Consider the following 20,045-nt stretch of genomic DNA (forward strand, 5'->3'; position numbering starts at 1 on the left):
TGGTTGAGCATCCTTAGCATATCATTAGCATATTATGCTTTGATTGGTTCTGCCATTCGGTCTATTTGCATATTACCCTTTTATTATATAGGATAGAATAATGGGGTCAGATCATTTACTTCTTTGGAGGTTAAAAGTTCATGTGAATTGCCTACCTGATAGTGTTTAAGAAAATTCTAGTTCAGGCTGCTTGGACTGCATTGCAAGTCCCTGAATAGGGTTAGGCAGGCAGGTCGTCAGGAATGGAGCAAATGATTTCTGTAAGTCTGATTCGAAAAGATGCTGGTGTAGCTGGAGGTTTCTGGTTTGTTTGACCTGTGGCTGGTCGTGCCTGCCTCTCTTCACAGAGTGTGCTACGAGCGTGTCCCCTGGTACCCCACAGTGTTCACCTTCATCCTGTCCGCCCTGTGGCATGGTGTCTACCCTGGGTACTATTTCACCTTCTTAACTGGAATCCTCGTCACAGTAGCAGCCAGGACGGTAAGCTTGCTTTGGTTGTGGGGTCTTTTCCTTAGGAATGTAATGCCTGTATGTTTGTCGTCATTTAGTCCTACTAGGAGTCGGGGGATGAGAGGGTAGGAGTGATGTTTTGAAAAAAATCAAACAGAAGTCTTTCCATTAGAGAAATACTTCAGTATCTAGGAGGTTGTGGTCATCAAATGGTTTATCATTTTGATTTTCACATTATTTACAGAGTGTGTTTGCAAAAGGAAAGGAATTTTAGGAGCACCGTTTAGTAACTTAAGAGATGAAAACATTTTTAATCATTAAAGGCTGTGAACATATGCAATCTACTATTCACAGGTGACAATGATTATTAATTAATGTAGGCTTTGTAACACTTCATTTTCCTTATACTTCACTTCATTTCTCATTTCATTATCCTAAGCCCAGAAATAATTCAGTCTGTGAGCAGCCAGTAAAATCACAGCCATAGGAACTGTGTTCTGTTGGAGATTGCTCCAAACTCTCATGGCTGCTCCAATTGAATTAGTTTGTGTAAAATCCTCTGGATTTTATAAATTTGGTCTCTAGGTTTTTTGGGAAGTTTGTACTAGACCAGTGATGGCGAACCTATGACAAGCGTGTCAGAGGTGACATGCGAACTCATTTTTTTGGTTGATTTTTCTGTTAAATGGCATTTAAATATATAAAATAAATATAAAAAATATAAGTCTTTGTTTTACTATGGTTGCAAATATCAAAAAATTTCTATTTGTGACACGGCACCAGAGTTAAGTTAGGGTTTTTCAAAATGCTGACACGCCGAGCTCAAAAGGTTCGCCATCACTGTCCTAGACAGTTCCTACATTTTGCTGGCAGTAGAGCAGGATAATAAAGGAATAAAAATAAGCCTTCCCTCAAAGAATGAGATGAATATGAAATAAATAAATGCAATTCAATATGCTCTAATTATCAGATACCGAGTTTTATATTTGATTTTATTTCAGCCTATGATAATGATTGTGGCCTTTCTTGTTCATGTGCCTACAGCTTTAAATGACATTTGTTGAACTGTATAAGCTATTCACTTATTCTTTAATGTATCTGTTCTATGAATATTTTAGGAGCACTACTTCAGTGTTCTAGGTGCTAAGCTACTGTAGTGAGCAAAAACAAGAGGTCCCCCCTCTCCCAATGGAATTTTTAGTTAGATGAAGGTTTGTTGGGATATATGTGTAAACAGTATGGATAACTGATTACCATTCATGCTGATTAGCACACTTTAAAAATTAAATATATATTGTACATATTTGTGCATAGAAACTAGGGAAGGCATTTTCTTTTCTCCAATTTATATACCTACACTTGGATTATAAAAGAACATTGAAAACAGAGAGCAGGACAAACTAAGAAACAAAGGATGGAGTTTTGTTTGTTAATTTATTCAGAGTATTATTTCTTAAAGTATCTTTGGTTTAATTGATCTCAACTGGCATAAAAGCATTGATTGATGTAAAACTTTTTTGGGGGGTTGGCCTGGAAACATTTTGTATAAATTAGTAAGGTGGGGTTGGAGCAGAGAGGGTTCATAGAAGAGTATTCCCCCCCCCTTTTTTGGTCCCCCAAACAGAGAATATAATCAAATAGGTATGAAGTGTATTAGACCCGGGAATATAATCTCCTACATGCTTGCCCACGCTGCCCCCACCATGGATGGACCTCTGGCTTCTGTCCGGAGGAACCCAGAATGAGGAGAGGAGTCCACTCACCAGCCACCCTGCTTTGGGGCTGACCTACCGATAAGCCAGCCTTGGTTTCAGTTCTGCCTTTGCTTCTCGGATCTGGAGATTAGGTGTCTTTCTGGAGCAAATCTAGTCACATGTGTCAGAAGACCTCCTCATGAGTATATCTTTTGACCCAGCATTGTCCATTTCAAAGAATTTCTTAGTTTCCCTGTCTGTCAAAAGGGTATAATGATGCTCACATGATAGGCTTGCCGGGAGAATCATATGGGTAAGCATTAACACAAGCTTGGCATGCAGTAAGCACTCAGTAAATGGGAGCTGCTCTTATCATTAATGCTAATGTTACTTTATTACTGTTATTCAAAGGAAATAATTAGGTAACACTGCAGAGATTTGTCTACGAGGGTAGCATCACAGAATTGTTCACTACAGCAGGGGGTGGGACCCAAGCTCACTTTTCCATTATTAACTTATAATTGTATTGGGGATTAATACTTACTGATCTGAAAGAAAAAAACACCACATCATGACCTATTAAGTACTGGCTGCTATGGCTCCATTGGTTGAGCATCGACCCCGGCACGAAAAGATCAGCAGTTTGACTCCCGGTTAGGGCACATGCCCGGGTTGCAGGCTTGATTCCTGGTAGGGAGTGTGCAGGAGGCAGCCTATCGATGATTCTCTCTCTTATTTCCTCTCTATAACAATCAATTTAAAAATCTTTAGAAGAAAAGAAGATGAAAGATTATTTTTTTAAAATATATTTTTATTGATTTCAGAGAGGGAGAGAGAGAGAGAGAATCATTGATTGGCTGCCTCCTGCACGCCCCCCCCCCCGCCCCCCTCCACTGGGGATCAAGCCTGAAACCTAGGCATATGCCCTTAACTGGAATTGAACCTGGGACCCTTCAGTCCTGAGGCCAATGCTGTACCCACTGAGTCAAACCAGCTAGGGCGAAAGATTATATTGATGCCATTGAAAATATAAAGTGAGTATATATGAATAGAATAAGTCTGGAAGGATATGTGCCAACTTTTTAAATAGTGCTTTTCTCTGGGAGACGTTAAAAAAGAAAAAAAATTGCTTTTGCTTAGTTCTTTAAGTAATTGTAAATACCACGATGGTATTTTTAGTTGAAAATAGAATTCAGACGGTTGGTGTTTTCAAGACCTTACGTTCCTAAGGTGTACCTGCTTGCGCAGAGTAGAAGTTGTGTTTTATTTTTTACCTTCCCCTTTGCCTGGCAGGTGAGGAACAACTGTAGACATTACTTCCTTTCTTCAAAAGTCCTCAAGGTTGCTTATGACGTGGCCACCTGGGCTGCCACGCAGCTGGCCGTCTCCTACACAGTGGCGCCCTTTGTCATGTTGGCAGTTGAACCCACCATCAGTTTATACAGGTAAGTTCCCGCGTTCTCAGCCGCTGTTCAGTAAACATGTGTTTTCTCTGTGTTTGACACAGGACTCAGTAAATTGAATCAACCGGTACTAACAATTTCTAAATATGGCTTCAGTTCCTAAAAAAGGCCATAGAAAGATTTGAGTGGACATGGTCATCCTGGAAAGCCCAACTCACAAACAACAGTACATTAGCAAAGCTGACGCAAGTCCTTCAGCCATGCGTAACACAATGAAGGGCCGCTTATGGTAGTGGATTTTGAAGGGATGGACCTGAGTTACTCAGAGGATGAAGCTGCTGCCTTAGCCTCTTTTTCCTGGGGCGAGGCTGTGTTGGAGACCGTGGGCCATTCTGAGAGCAGGACAAGTGTCAGGTGCAGGGGCGCTGCCCATGCTGGGAGCGGCTGATCTGAGTGTTCTGCAGGAGGCTGTGTCCTGGGAGACGGCAGCTCTGTTGGATGCGCATGGGACTTATGTGGCACGTGGTACACGTGGAGGGGAGTAGGTGGAATTTAGGATGGAGGGGAAGGTTCACACCAGAGACAAGAGGCCTTGGGGAAGAGGTTGTTCAAACCTCTTCTTGCTCACTCTCCTAGTTTCGTTCTTATGTTGAATTAGTTGCATTTCTCCACTACTTCCACAATCGTGGTTGTGTGACCTCTGGCAAGTTTCTAACCTCTTTCGCCTTTTATTTTCTCAACTGTAAAATGAGGCTAAGAATAGAATCCACCTCAGGGCACCTTTGTTAGGACTGAACTAGGCAGATGTGGGAAGGACTCGTGGGTGCCTGGCATATAGTTTGTTTTCAGTAAATGGTAACTTGTATTTATGTAATGGTTTGCACAGGCTTTTGTAGGGTAGCTTTGGAGCATAGCTATGGTCAGAAAAGTGACTTAGAAATAAGCAATGCAAACATGCCTTGTTTGTAAGTTGGGTATTTTCTGTGGTTGATTCACTGGTCAGAAATGATCAGAGATACTACCCAGTATGGGTGTCACAGGATGATTTTTTTCAGGTAGAGGAAACTACAACACTCATCAATAAAACTGTTCCTAAGTACTCATTAGGTCATAGGAGTGTAACCTGGAAGTTGAGTTGGGTTTTACTAATATACACATTTTTCTAGAGAAGAGATACCAGTATAGTAGGAAAAGAATGATAATCTCTAGGGGAGGGGGAGCCCTTATTTCAGCCCTACAGAGGTAGGGGGCACTCAGCTTTATTTAAGACACCTGAAATTGAGCACCTCTTCCCTGGGCTCCCTCTCCTAGAGGCACCCCCCACCATGCTGGCTCTCAGCTGGTTTCCCCTCCCCCGTGTTCCACCCACAGGCTCACAGCTCCATTTCCCTTCCCCTGGTTCCAATGCCCTCCAGCCAGCATTTGCCTTCATTGCCTCCTATGTTTTATTCCCCCCCTGAGCAGCCTGCAGCTCCATTGAGCATCTACCTGGGCTGTCCAGCTTGCTGGCTTAGGTGCTATTTGTTCTGGTCACAAAGTCTCCTAAGTTTTGAGTTTTATGCTTCTCATATGGTGTCCCCCCATAAGCCCAGGTGTTTTAAGCACAGAATACTGCTGACTGTGAGATTTTTCAGGAATATATGTATCATATTATAGTAGAAATGCCCGTATTCAACTCAATGCTATTTAATACCTACAGTGTGCTGGGCACTGTTCTAGAAGCTGGGACTCAAATGGTGAGCAAAATGTAGAACTCGTTCCTGCTCTCATGGAGGGGATAGCTTGTTGGGAGAGACAGGTGGTAATTGACAAGTTTGTAAGTATACACTAACATCACAATGAGTGAATGGTACAAAGATTTAAGAGAACAGTAACAGGAATCTGACTCAGACTGGGCCTCAAGGGTGGCTTTTAGGAGGAAGTGGCATTTGAGCTAAGTCCTGAAGGCTGCATCGTAGGAGTGAAGCAGGCACAGCGTGGGTGAGGGTGGTAGGTGAGGTGGAACACTGTGGATTTGCTCTAAACATAGGCAACAGCAGAGACAAGCCCCCTTGGGAGGAAGCTCTGTGCACTGAGGACTCGAGAAACCCGAGGGTTTGCAGAACACAGACTCAATCCCAGGTAGAGGGTGTTGAGCTGAGAAGAGAGGGGTAGTTGTCAGTATCCCTGTTTGTCATATGAGGAAGTGGAGTCTCAGAGAGGGTGAGTAATTTAACCAAACTCACACAGCAAATAAGTGCTAGACCTGAGTTCCTTTAACAGCAAGATGAATAGTACAGTTACTAAACACTTCTGTAGGACACGTTATTTTGGAAGAAAATTACTGCTTGGGGATCACACTAATGGTGATTTATTTGGGATGACATGCACTTAACCAATGAAAGTCTGCTAATTCCTACACTTAGGTAGGGCTCTAGGGTAAGAGTCAAATAATCATCAATCCAGATGACTCCTAAGTAGATTCCCACTTCTTTCTGAAACCAATCTAAACGATTAAAACAAAAACTCCTTTGTTTAGGGTGAAGTTGACATTTCTGTTAACTTTGTCAATTTCAGACGCTTCAACCTAATGTTTTATCTTGTTCTCAAAGCCACTTACACAGGCGTACCTCATTTTATTGTGCTTCTCAGATATTGCCTATTGCATAAATTGAAGGTAAGACCCTCCACCAGCAAAAGGATTATGACTTGCTGAAGGCTCAGAGGATGGTTAGCATTTTTTAGCAATAAAGTATATTTAAATTAAGGTACATACTTAGTAGACTACAATTGTAAATATAACTTTTAAATGCAGTGGGGAATTAAAAAATTGTGTGACTCACTTTACTGAAATATTCACTGTGGTCCAAACTGACCCCATAGTGCCTCCGAGGTATGCCTGTATATATAACTTAAATTCCTTATCCAGAGCAGCTCTGTTTAATAGATGTGTCTACGGTGACAGAAATGCTGTCCAATACATTGACCACCAGCACATGTGGCCATTGAGCATTTGAAAACTGGCTAGTGTGATGGAGAAAATGAAATGTCAATTTTATCTCATTTTAATTAATTGGAATTGAAGCAGCCATATATTAGCAACAACTATTATAGATTGTCTCTCCGAAAAGTGTTTTCAGAATCTCTTAAGAGAATCACTAAATCTTGTAAAAGAAATTAAACCTCCGTGGTCTTTTAGCGGAGGAGGGGCTGGTTGCATTTCCAGATCTTTTCCTCCCTTGGGGCTAATTTCAGCAGTGAGCCACAGTTGTATGCATATCCTTGTCTCAGTATGTCCTTCACTGCTTAAATTTCAGATGTGTTTCATTCTTCTGTCTAGTCAGTTTTCATTCTATAGTGACTTCAAATCTCAGCTTTAAATTCCTTAGTCTAATTTTTTTCTTTAACTTGTAAATTACACCCAAGCGAATGCTTGTATGTACAGTGGTCTCCCTTTATCTACAAGGGAAATATTCCAAGACCCCAAGTGGATGCCTGAAACTGCAGATAGCACCAAACCCTGTGTATTCTATTTTTTTCCCCTTTGCATACATAAATTTTCACTTAGAGGAAGCACTTTACGTCTTTTTGTAGGCATAGCTGCATTGCCAGAATCACTACTCTTGTGCTTTGGGGCCATCGCTAAGTATAATAAGGGTCACTTGAACATAAGCACTGAGATACCACAACAGTCGACCTGATAACAGAGGGGCTATAACAGGTGTGGAGACACTGGACAGAGGGGTGTGCCATCACATCCTAGGTGGGATAGCACAAGATTTCATTGCACTGCGCAGAACGGTGTGCAGTTTAAAACTTATGAATTATTTATTTCTGAAATTTGCCATTCAGTATTTCAGACCTCTGTTGAACATGGGTAAGGAGATAAGGAGATGGGGAATGCTGTATTATGAGAGAACCTCTTTTAGTCAGCTGGGCTGCTGTGACTAAATACTGTAGAGTAGATGCCCTAAACAACAGACATTTATTTCTCACAGTTGGGGAGAGCTCCCTTCCTGGCTTGCAGAAGGCTGCCTTCTCACTGTGTCCTCATACGGCAAAGGGAGAGAGAAGATGAGAGGCAGGAAGAGAGGAGAGACAGCAAGAAAGAACAGAGAGAGAGTGAGGAAGAGACAAAGAGAGAGAAAGAAAGAGATCTTGCGAGTACTCTGGTTTCTTTCTCTTCATATAAGGACACTAGGCTCCTGATGGGACCCTGTTGTAATGGCCTCATTTAAATCAAATTACTTCTCCAAGGCCACTCCTCCCAACATTATCACATTGGGGGTTAGGGCTTCACAATGAATTTTGTAGGGACACGAATGTTCAACCCATAGCAGAACCTTTATTACGAAACCGTTTTGTAAAGCAAATCCTCACACATTAATTCGTCTTTTACAAATTTTAAGATCCTGAACTTGATCCATCTGCAAGTCCCTTATGCCATATAAGGCAATACGTTCACAGATTCCGAGGATTAGTGTGTGGATATCTTTAAAGGGGCATTATCCACCCTACCACAATATTTGTATAGTGGCTGGTAGAATATAAGAGCAATAATAATAGCAACAATAGGAGTTTATTGAACATAAAAAACACGTTCCTGTTACTCCTGTACTTGTCTTGTTTTCCACTCCCAAGAGAAGTGGCAGCGCCTTTGCCTTTTTGTAGACCCTAGCTTAATGCATTGGTGCATTCTCAACAGTACAACCTTATTAAAAGAGTAAATGAAGATTCGTTTGCTTCTGTGAGAGCTCTTGACTATTCTGTAGACATTTGCAGGGAGACATTCCTCTTGCTAAAGGGTCGGGAAGTTCAGGAGATACTCAAGTTACCTGATTCTAATACGCCTGACAGCTGAGGAATGATACATAGATCAACTGTGGGATTTTCCTCCCTTTTTAACATTATTTTCCTTTGCTCTTCAAAAAGCATTGGAGGAAGTATAAGTCTGACTTTTCCGAGTGGATATAGAACAGTTGTACAAATGTAACCTGTTTCTAATTTCTTGCATTTATTGATGTGCCAGTACTTATTGTCTACATTGTACCCAGTGAGCTGAATACCACACTTATGCAATAAAAGTCCACAAACATCAGAAGCAAAACCTGCTTCTTATATGTTTGGATGAAAGTTATTTTCAGAGTCATGGAGTAAGTTTTCAAAGTTTGGATTCTTCTGGCTCCTAATACACCCGAGAAGAACTCTGTGCCCTTGAGTAGAGCACGTTGGCTAAAGTGTCCGTTGCCTTTGTGTGTGGGGAACGTAATAGTATAGAGCAGTGATTCCCAAAGTGGGTGCTACCGCCCCCCGTGGGCGCTGCAGCGATCCAGGGGGGGCGGTGATGGCCACAGGTGCATTTGGGGGCGATGAGTAACTGCTATTAAAATTTTAAAAAAATTAATTTCCAGGGGCTGAGTAATATTTTTTCTGGAAAGGGGGTGGTAGGCCAAATAAGTTTGGGAACCACTGGCATAGAGTTTGAATTTGGTCCTGTGCATCCGTATACTTTGAGTTCTGGCTTTTGTGGGGTTCATTCTCGGAGTCGTGTTACATTGACAAGACATCGTACGCAGGCCTATTCACAGAGGGGCTGCTTGCTTTGCTCTGCCTGGTTTTGTAGTTTCAGTTCATCCCTGTCCCTCTCTCCACCAAAGGGAGTGAGTATCTGTGGGGTGGACCAAGACGAGCCTGAGTTAAAACATGCCCCCTCCTCCGAAAGCAGTGCCTCGTCTTCACCCTGCAGATGATGCAATCCCGTTCTTGTGACGTTTCCCATTCGTGTCCTTGTGTGAAATATAACTTTTGTGTGTTTTTATTCCTAGGTCCATGTACTTTTATTTACACATCCTCAGTCTCCTGGTAATACTGTTCCTGCCAATCAAACCACAAGCTCATATTCAAAGGCAGCTTCAGAACTCTGTTAATAGGAAAAAAACAGACTGATATCCCCAAGGAAAGCTGGATACGGAAAACTGCAAAACATTGGAAGATGAGATGACAAGGTTCCAGGGTTCTTCTGTGACTTGGAGGCGATGTTTACATGCATCTTTTTTTTTTTTTTAAAATAAAAGTTCAGGGAGTATTTTATAAAGCCTTTTTGTACCGCTAAATCCGCCACGTCCAGTTAACCTGTTTTAATATTTTATAGGACGTTTGAGTGGTGAATGGGCCAGAGTTGCAGCAACAGTCCGTCTGGGCTGCTTTCCTAGTATGATTTCCAGCCCCTGACATATGGACACTGGGACCCGGACATCTGCTCCAGACGTTAGCAGGTGACTGCTGAGACCTGTCATAGGTTCATCAAACCAGAACATACCACATAGAGTTGTTCCTGGGGAAGCCCCAAATCCTTCGACTTGGGACATGACTGTTTAGAACACAATAACTGCACTCGGAGACCACGGAGGAGCGAGGTCGGGAGGCTGTTTTTCAGGTACCGAAAACTGTGCGAGCCAGGAGGGCCAACTGAACACTTGAAGGAACCAAAAGCCAGCCTTGCCCTGAAGTAGGCTGCACCTTTCCCCTGGGATGTCTCTCTTCCCTTTTCTCTTCTGAATTGAGCCAAGATTGTCAATCAGAAAGCCGCCTGGACACGCCCACCAGGAGTCTCAGAGGGGCTGCTGTTCCCAGATCTCTTCCCATTTCACAGGCGCCACTGCTTGCCCAGGGACAGCCCTGAGGAATCAGCCCCAAGTTCAAAGCCTCCATGGCAGAAGAATGTGTTCTAAAGAAATAGTGGCTTAAAGGAGTAATTTAAAGTTACATAGAAGTTTGGTAAGAAGCTGATGTTTGGCTCTTTTCTTCCCTCATTTCACGGAGGTGTTAAAGGTCATGGCCACCAGGGGCTGACTGTCCTGTTTCCTTTCAGGGCTGATTCGATCTGACTTTGTATTAGTTGAACTTTCCTATAGGAAAGCAAAAACGGAGACAGTTTTCTGTCTTTGATATGAATGTGCTGTGGCTCCTTCTGGGGATTTCTGTTGGGTAATATTCTACCTGGAGAAAGAAACAGGGTATTAAATGTTGTGGAAAATAATAATGATGATAATGAATTATATGCTACAGTGCTGTGCCCTCAATCAAGTGCCTTGGGAGGAGAGAATTTGTTCAAATCAGATGGCTAAAAATTAGTTTGTGACTGAATAAAGACTGTTATATAAAGGAAATATTTCTGAAGAGAGAATTGCTTTTTGTTTGTATCAGTAGAGACTTGATATTCTGAAGTGTGTGTGTGTTTTAACACATGTGCCCAGCAAACGTAAGGTTTTGTAAATCAGAAAGCCACCTGGACACATCGGCACTTGGGTGGTTTTGGGTTTTGGTGTGATTTCCGGTCTTCGTTTGCCAACGTTGCAGGCCATGCACGCCCGATTTACAGGCGAGGAAGCAGAATCAGGGAGGTGTTTGCTGGCTGCCTCCAGGGTCACAGAGTTAGTGGTAGAGCTGAGTGGAGCCCACAGCCATCCCAGGAAAGCGGTCGTCTGGGATGGGTGTTGGGCTGGTACTTCTCTTAGGGCAGAGAAGTGTGAAGCAACGTGCTTGTCCCTGAAGAGCTTCTATAGCCCTGCTGCTGGGAGCGAGGACCGGAACCTGAACTCTAGCTCCTGTGTGAAGCAGCGGCAGTTAAGAAGTAGCACATTTGGGCCAGAGTATGAGGCTCACCCAATTTCACCAGGAAATGTTGGGGCGACCCTACTTTGCTGTCTCAGGAGGAATATTAGAGAGTGGGGAAGGGGTGGTGGTGTAGGTGCCCAAGATCTGTCAGAGTCTCTCTCCAACAGGAATATTTTAGGTGTAAGACCAAACATACATTGCTTACACACCAGCAAAAATAGCATCTGTCCCCACTGGCATGAAGTGTATGGAATAATCCGTATGAATGCGCAGTATGATTTACGACCAGGTTTCACTGAATTTAAGCATCTTCAGTTCTGAGAGGAGAACTTGGGTAGTGAGAGAAGAGGTGACCACTGGAGGGACCAGTCTTCCTGCTTTGCCAGGGACTCTGCTGGCCCCTTAGTCCTGGGAAGACTGGGACTTTTGGTTCCCCTGGTGACCACCCAGAGTCAGATGTTCTTTACAGAATGGAGTGGAAGCCAGGCCTCTGGAATCTGGGCTTCTCGAAGCTGCATGTCAGACTGACTCCTGGGCCTGACACATGGCACGCTTTTCTCACTGTGAGGCTTTATTCAGTCCTAAACGGACAACGTGCAGAAAGTGATTAGCACCTTTCCCCCAACTGAGAACATTTACCCATAGAAAATCATGTTCATTTAGAGCCAAAGTTAGATAAGTAAGTGAATGCAGATAGAAGGTTGGGGCTGTTTTTATTGCCTTAGAGATCCTAGCTGTCCTACACATAATAATCATTTAATAAATATGTATTTATTAACCTGATGAGATTTTGGGTTGAAAGAAATACATTTCTAGTTCTGTTTTTGAAAAAGCTAATTTTACAATATTTTATTTTAGTGGTTTTTGTTCTTTTTGTTTGTTTGTTTGTTTGTTTTTCTCCTTAAGGCAACCATACGGCCCAGAAACATTACTTGGTAGATGTGAAAAGCAATAAATAGCTCAGTCTGAGGTTCTGAGATTCTGGTTAAGTGAGGACAAGGCAGAAACTGGGAGGTGGAGGGGGAGCTGGGGGGTGGTGTCCGGGATGGGGGTTGTGCCCCCCAGTGCTGTGCCCGCTCCGGGGTGAGCAGCGGCCTTCCCCGGCAGCCCTCCTCCTCCCTGGCGCGCCTTGGGACCACAGAGGAACATTTTAAAAAATGGATTGATGCCAGCACTTTGAGGCATCACATCTTATTTCCCTTCTTCCCCTACCCTTGGCATAGTGCTTGGCTGTAATGAAGATTCAGTGCGTGTTTGCCGATGAATGGGGGGGGGTTGAATGAATTAGTTTAATGCGTCATTGCACTTGACAGTGTTGCTGGAGTCATTTTTGCACTGGGAATCTTTGTCTGCTTTTCAGAATTAGTTTTTGAAAGAAAGGCTTGTGTTTTTTGGGGAATTGTGAAAGCACATTATGTGAAATAACCACTCAGACAGCCAATTTACATATTCGGAACTGCCCTGGTCCTGGTCCGTACCATTAATGAATGCATTCACTTATCTATCAAATGTTGCCATGGCGGGTATGGGCCTGGCACTCTGTTAGACGGTGCAGGTAAAAGATGCTAAAGGCTCATTCTGTGCCATCGAAGTGCTCACAGTGAGATCGGAAAGACATGACCCAGAGCGTGTGCTGTAGGGGTGCCCGGAGAGCCCTAGCATCAGATTTACAGTGACTGATGGCCATATCCTTGCTTTCCTGTAAGTTCACTACTGTCTCATGGTGTCTGCAGGTTACCCAGGAGAGCAACAGGGCTGCTCCTCAGCCTGGTGCCCGGGACTCATGTCCAGTACTTTTAGAGTCAAGCCTGCCCTTGTCCTGAAATTGGATGCTGACCTGGCAACAGATCAGGATCAGCGAATGCAGTTGCCGCTCAAACGGCCTGACTTTCCTAAAACCCCTCAAAGGTCCATCCACAAAGCCCAAACAAGCAGGACCGACCTCAGTGTGGCCTGTGCCTCTTGCTAAGTGGCCCCAAGCCAGTGCCAGTGGCAGCCAGTCTCAATTAGCACTGTAAAGTGCATCAGGTAGCCCCACGCCCGTCCCAGCTGTGGGCAGTGTTGGCTTGGAAGGTGGCTTCCGTTAAGTGGCCACGCCTGGCACATGTGGCAGTTGGCGGCAGCTGGCCTCAGTTCTCAGCATGGCTCCTCTCAAGTGCCTCCAAGCTCAGCACACGCGGCAACCCACCTGAAATCACTTTGTAGCTGCAACCAGGTGGCCCCCAGCTGGGCACACATGGCGGCCAACATTGGCTTGCACCAGAGTCCCTTTCAAGAGGCTGCAGAATCAACACACCTGGTAGCCTGCTTGATACCACAGCAGAGAGCCACCCAACCAGCGCCACAAAGGACACACCTGAGGAGCAGACTCCTCTGGCATCAGAGTTCCACTAAAGTGACTCCTACACTGTGGGGTCAGGGTCCACACAACAGCTTAAGCGCTAGGCCAGCCTTCACAGCCAGCCAGCCTAAGGATCGGTCCCACTCACTGACATGCCCATGGCAATCGAGGCTTAGCTACAACAGGAAGGCACGCACAAGGGACACTCCTGGAGCACCCAGCTCAGGGGACCAGAGAGGTGGAGTGAGTGATATAGGTCGTTCTGCCAAGACTGGGGGATGTAGCTGATGTACCTCACACATAGAAACAAGCATAGGGAGTTGGCCAAAATGAGGAGACAAAGCATTTGATAAAATCCAACATCCATTTATGATAAAAACTCTCAACAAAATGGGGATAGAAGGAACATACCTCAACATAATGAAGGCCATATATGACAAACTTACAGCTAACATCATATTCAATGGTGAAGAGATGAAAGCTTTTACTTTAAGATCAGGAACAAGAAAAGAATGCTCTGATCAGACTGTCAAACCTCAGAGGGAAGGTAGGGGAGGGTGAGGGAATGGGGGAGAGATCAACCAAAGGACTTGTATACATACATATAAGCCTAACCAATGGACACAGACAACAGCGGGGTGAGGGCATGAGTGGGAGGGTCAGAGGGGTAATGGGGGGATAAGGACACATATGTAATACCTTAATCAATAAAGAAATTTTTTTAAAAAAGGATGCTCATTTTCACCACTTTTATTTAACATAGTACGGGAAGTCCTAGCCACAGCAGTCACAAAGGCGTGGGTGGTCGTGGGCTTGTTGGCATAAACCTTAGACTTCAAAAAACCCTAAAGAAAAAAGTCCAATGGCGTTAAATAGCATGAAGGAGGAAATTGAGCGCTGTATCAATGAAATTCAGCCACATTTATGCAAAACGGTCATGGAAAATTTCAATAAAAGAGTGTGTATGTGCCAGCAAAGCCGTGGAGGCCATTTACCCAATATGCTATTCCAAACATAACCCTATACTGTATACTTTATGAATCAATAAAAAATTTACAATTTTTAATTATAAACGTGTTTTCTTTCAAAATTACTTCTTGCGTGAATTTTGGGACACACTTTAGAAAAAGAAATAAAAGCCATCTGGATTGGAAAGGAAGAAATAAAACTGTCATCATTTGCAGATGACATGATACTATCTATAGAGAACCCTAAAGATTCCACCAACAACTATTTGAACTAATAAATGAATTCAGTAAAGTAGAATACAAATTTAATATTCGAAATTGGTTGCATTTTATACATCAACTAGAGGCCCAATGCACGGAATTTGTGCAAGAGTAGGCCTTCCTTCCCCTAGCTGCTGTTCCCTCTGGCACCCGGGACTTGGGCTTGCTTCCCTCCAGCCACCCGCAGGCACCCGGAACTCAGACTGGCTTCCCTCTGGCCACCTACTGGCACCTGGGACCCAGGCTGGCTTCCCTCCAGCTGCCTGCAGGCTGGCTTCCCTCCGACCCCAGCTTTGACCGGAAGGACATCGGTCTAATTAGCATATTACCCTTTTATTATTATAGATAACAAACTATTCGAGAATTAAGAAACAATCGCATGTACAATTGCAGAAAAAAAAATGCCTAGGAATAAATATAACCAAGGAATTAAAAGACCTGTACTCAGAAAACTATAAAACTTTGAAGAAAGAAAATGAAGAATATACAAATAAATGGAAGGATATACTGTGCTCATTAATAAGAAGAATTAATATCATTAAAATGTATTTAATACTTAAAGTAATCTACAGATTCAATTCAATCCCTATTAAGATCCCAATGGCATTTTTCACTGATCTAGAACAAATGATCCTAAAATTTATATGAAACCACAAATGACCCTGAATACTCAAAGCAATCTTGAGAAAGAACAAAGTTGGAGGTATCATACTACCTGATATCAAACTACATTACAAGGCTGGTACTGACATAAAACAGACACAAGATGCTCAACATCTAATCATAAGGGAAATGAAAATTAAAACCATGAGATATCACTTCACACCTGTTATAACGAATAGCTATCATCAATAAATCAACAAATAACAAATATTGGTGAAGATGTAGAGAAAAGGGAATCCTGATACACTACTGATGGGATTGTAAATTGGTGCAGCCACTGTGAAAACCAGTATGGCGTTATCTCAAAAAATTAAAAATAGAACTTCAATATAACCCAGCAATTCCACTTCTAGATATTTATCTGAAAAAAAATCTAAAAACAGTAATTCAAAATGATATGTGTACCCCTATGTTCATTGCAGCACTGTTAACATTAGACAAGATATGGTAGCAACGTAAGTGTCCACTGATAGATGAATGGGTAAAGAAGATGTGGTACAAGCACATAATGCAGTATTACTCAGCCATATAACAGAATAAAATCTTGCCATTTGCGACGTGGATGGACCTAGAGGTATCATGCTAAGTGAAATAAGTCAGCCAAAGATGGATACCATATGATTTCACATATATATGAAATCTAAAAACAAAAGAAATGAACTAAATAGAAACAGATTCATAAAGAGAAGAAACTGTTGGTTGCCAGATGGGAAGGGCTTTGGGGGACTGAGTGAAAAAGGTGAAAGGATTAAGAAGTACAAATTATCCCCCTAAAAAAGTCATGGGGATGTAAAGTATAACATAGAAAACAAAGTCAATAATCTATACTAAAGAAGGGTAATATGCTAATTAGATCGGATAGACCGGATGTCTTCCGGATGTCCTTCTGGACAAAGCCACGGTGGTGGAGGCTGAGGCAGAGGCAGTCAGGGGCAATCAGGCTGGCAGGGAAGAGCAGTCAGGGGTGATCAGGCTGGCAGGGGAGAGCAATTAGGGGCGATCAGGCCAGCAGGCAGGTGAGCGGTTAGGAGCCAGCAGTCCCAGATTGCGAGAGGGATGGATATCACTGTGAGATCGGGCCTAAACCGGCAGTTGGACATCCCCCGAGGGGTCCTGGATTGGAAAGGGTGCAGGCCAGGCTGAGGGACCCCCCCATGCATGAATTTTGTGCACTGGGCCTCTAATACTGTAATAATTATATGTATGGTGCCAGAAGGGGTGACTTATTGGGGTGAACACTTTGTAAGTTATACAAATGTCTAGTCACTATGTTGTATACCTGATACTAATAATATACTGTATGTCAACTGTAATTAAAATTGTTTTAAAAAAAATTAAGGAATAGGAAGGCGTAGAACTGTTGCGCGTTAGGGAATCTCCCTCTCTTACTACCGTGGCTACTGACACTTTTAACCTTAAAGCAGGGTGCACTTGGCTCCAGTTTGGCGTTGCTGGGAGGAGAGACAGAGAACGCAGTAGACACTACAGGCTGGGGTAAGATATGTTCTGTAGTAATCTAAGCTTCCAGGGCCCCCCCCCCTCCTCCCCCCCCCCACCCCCAAATACTGGCCAAAATACTGGTCATATGGTTGGGGATGGTGCTATGTTTTTTATTTGAATTTCTAAGTGCAGCGACATCTTACAGATGCCTTACCAGATATTCGGTTAGACACAGACCCCAGGTCCCACTCCTGACTCCGTTGACCCAGAGATATGCTGAGGAATCCATATATTTAACTCATTCCCATATGATTCTGATGTGCAGCCAGGTTTGCGAACTACTGGCTTAGCCTCATTTGTTTTACATCTGAGGAAACTGAGGCCCGGGAGTTTAACGACTTGCCCCAAGCATCACAAAGCTCTTCTGTGGCAGGGTTGAGGGTAGAAGTGAATCCTCCTGACCCAGCAGAGTGTAATTCTCACAGAGGCACAAGCCTCTTCCCTTCTCACAAACAGCCAGCAGAGGGCATCACGTGCGGACCAGTGGGACGCAAAGGAACCATCTAAATCTTCAGTAACATTTTCTCAGATGAGCATCCTCTCTCAGGCCTGAGGTGGAGAGTCCAAGTGAGCGTTTGGTTATGTTTCAGCAGACTGGACGTCTGCGTGCCCTGGGTACCAGCTGGCCTCCTCGTGCATTCTGTCAGCGTGTAGGCCCCCCTCACAGTATCTCCAGAACTGCTGAGCCGACCAGCGGAGGCAGATGCGCAGCACTTTTCTGGACAGGGCAGCACTTTTCTCTGTGCTTTTCTGGATCCACACCACCCTGAGGATCAAATGGCCCCTTTTGTTTTCAAAGAAAGTTCATACAGAATAAGCACATTTGACATTAAAATATACACGGTCGATGGGGTTGCCAGCTACAATGGTCCATTCATTCCAGGCCTTCTTTCTGTCTATTATCTTGTGTCTCACAGGCAGAACAGTCTGTCAGCATGGCCAGCTGCAGCCCCGCATTGCAACTGTCTCTGTGTGCTGGCCTGGAAAAGCCCCAGGCTGGGCCGAGCTTTCTCCTGGTCCCCAGTCCCTTCTCCCTCCAGTCCTTCTTCCTGGACAGCCCATCAGGCCAGTCCTCTTCATAAAATCTTCTGTTGGCTCCTGTGTCTACAGTATAAATCCACCTCCTTTCCTTCCACCCCTAACAAGCCTGTTCCTGCCCTTCCCCCCGCAACCCCCGCAGTGTAGCTGCCCTACTCAGGGGCAGCGTGGGGGCATTTGCCACTCTGTGCCTTTGTAGTTTTAATGGCCACTGTCTGAAAAACCTACCTTTTTTGAGCAAGTACTTCCCAAAGCAGAAAAGACAGGCCTGTCTGGCAGAGAAAATACAGTGTACAAGATGCTGTTTTCACCTCTGGATTCTGCTCACAGATCCCCAACACCTTGTGTCCTGAGTGACTTGATTTTATTTCTCTCTCTCCAATCAGACCATCTATCTGATAATTGTAGGTTGTGTTTATGTCTTCATACCTAGTGAGGCCCTGACTCAGAGGTACTAGAGTCAACGTGGGTTGAAGAAACGAGTGAATGAATTCCATTCACTTCGGCAGGATTATTTCTCTGAGGTGAGGGAGAGGGGGCATCTTGAGGCAGGTTGGATTTGGGGTTCTGGCCCTTGCATTTAAAGACCAGCCCTATAAATGGTCCTAGTAATGACCAAAGGCCCCACACTTTCTTATCTTTTAGCATCCAGGCTTCTTCTTGAGCATGGAGCTCAGTCTAGCTCTGCTGGCCCATGGGGTTCGCCTGGGGTTTGATCAGCATGCTGGAGCTAAATCCTGGGGGTACGCACTCACTGGCCGCCATGTTGCTGGGACCTTAATCTATTACAACTTTGGGTCATTAGTGGTTCTTTAACAGAACCACTGTCTCTGTGTGCTGGCCTGGAAAAGCCCCAGGCTGGGCCGAGCTTTCTCCTGGTCCCCAGGAGCCACTAAAGACCCAAAGTTGTAATAGATTAAGTGGGAGCATGTTCTCACTGGCATGAGATCTTCCATCCCTTTCTTTTCTGCTCCAGTGAGTGCATCACAGAATGAAAACCAGTGAGCCCTTAATGGGGGTTGGTATGAACATGGTCTAGTAATTTATTTAACTTTCTTAAAGGTACATCTTTAACAGAACCACTAAAGACCCAAAGTTGTAATAGATTAAGGTCCCATCAGACTTGGCATTGCCAGACTATTGTATTTGTCAGCTAATTAATGTAAAAGATATACAGAGAAAAGCCATTCTCCCTCTGAGGTCTGTCCTCACTCTCCTCGTTCCCATCCCTGGAGGCAGCCGTCATTATCTTCTGTGTATGCAGCCTTTCAGAGAAAGTCTGTCCCTTGCACCTGGCTTTTTGGAAATATCATAAGCATTTCTCCATATTATTCCATAAACTTCCTAAAAGTTGTTTTTAATGGCTGCATAATTGTCTGTGAATGAATGTGCCATTTTTTTGAAAAACATCTCCCTCATTGTTGGACATTGGCTGTTGCCTCATTAAAAAATACCTTCTAGAAAATTAAAAAAATTAATGAGAATATGGCATTCACAATCCTCGTATCTATTAACATTTTATCGTAGTTCTAATTTTTGTTTTGTAGTTTAAAACATTTTCGTAGTTATTCTTTTTATAGGTACTTATTTTCACAACATTCTAATGCTTCCTACAGAGTTCAGAACTTTATTTCTTATTTAACTTTACAGTGGGAGCATGTCCTCACTGGCATGAGATCTTCCATCCCTTTCTTTTCTGCTCCAGTGAGTGCATCACAGAATGAAAACCAGTGAGCCCTTAATGGGGGTTGGTATGAACATGGTCTAGTAATTTATTTAACTTTCTTAAAGGTACATCAATTGCTAGCTCTAGCTCCTTACATTATCGTCAGTAAGAAATTGCGTTGGCATACCTCACAATGCATCAGGACATGGAGGCTGATGTCTGCTTCTCCGAGCCATTAACCCGCCAGCTGCTAAGTTGACTCGGCGAGTAGGACGTATTTGTATAGGATATATGCACCTTTAAAGCAACACAGCTCTTTTGGTCTACAACGCTGAGTGATCTGAAAACATACCAAGCAGCTTCTTTTCATAACAGAATGAGTGCACTGTCTTCTCGCCAGAACTGAATTGCCATTGATGAAGATTACTTACCCCAATGTCAATAAAAATAATAATAATGAGGAGA

The 20,045-nt window shown here is 43.6% G+C and overlaps 1 protein-coding gene across 1 annotated transcript in view; it reads left to right on the forward strand.

Annotated features, from left to right (window-relative positions):
* The window catches only part of MBOAT1 (membrane bound O-acyltransferase domain containing 1), a 104,585-nt gene extending 93,890 nt beyond the window's left edge, over nt 1–10,695 (forward strand). Inside the window, exons 11-13 of the mRNA XM_070403419.1 lie at nt 348–480; nt 3,438–3,589; nt 9,352–10,695. Coding sequence (XP_070259520.1) covers nt 348–480; nt 3,438–3,589; nt 9,352–9,472 — 406 coding nt within the window. The 3' untranslated portion in view covers nt 9,473–10,695. The remainder of the gene's footprint in view (nt 1–347; nt 481–3,437; nt 3,590–9,351) is intronic.
* The last annotated feature ends 9,350 nt before the right edge of the window (nt 10,696–20,045 follow it).

The sequence above is a fragment of the Myotis yumanensis genome, unplaced genomic scaffold, assembly GCF_028538775.1.
Source record: "Myotis yumanensis isolate MYYU_CA2020_CCGP unplaced genomic scaffold, mMyoYum1.0.hap1 SCAF_2, whole genome shotgun sequence".
Classification (NCBI taxonomy): Eukaryota; Metazoa; Chordata; class Mammalia; order Chiroptera; family Vespertilionidae; genus Myotis; species Myotis yumanensis.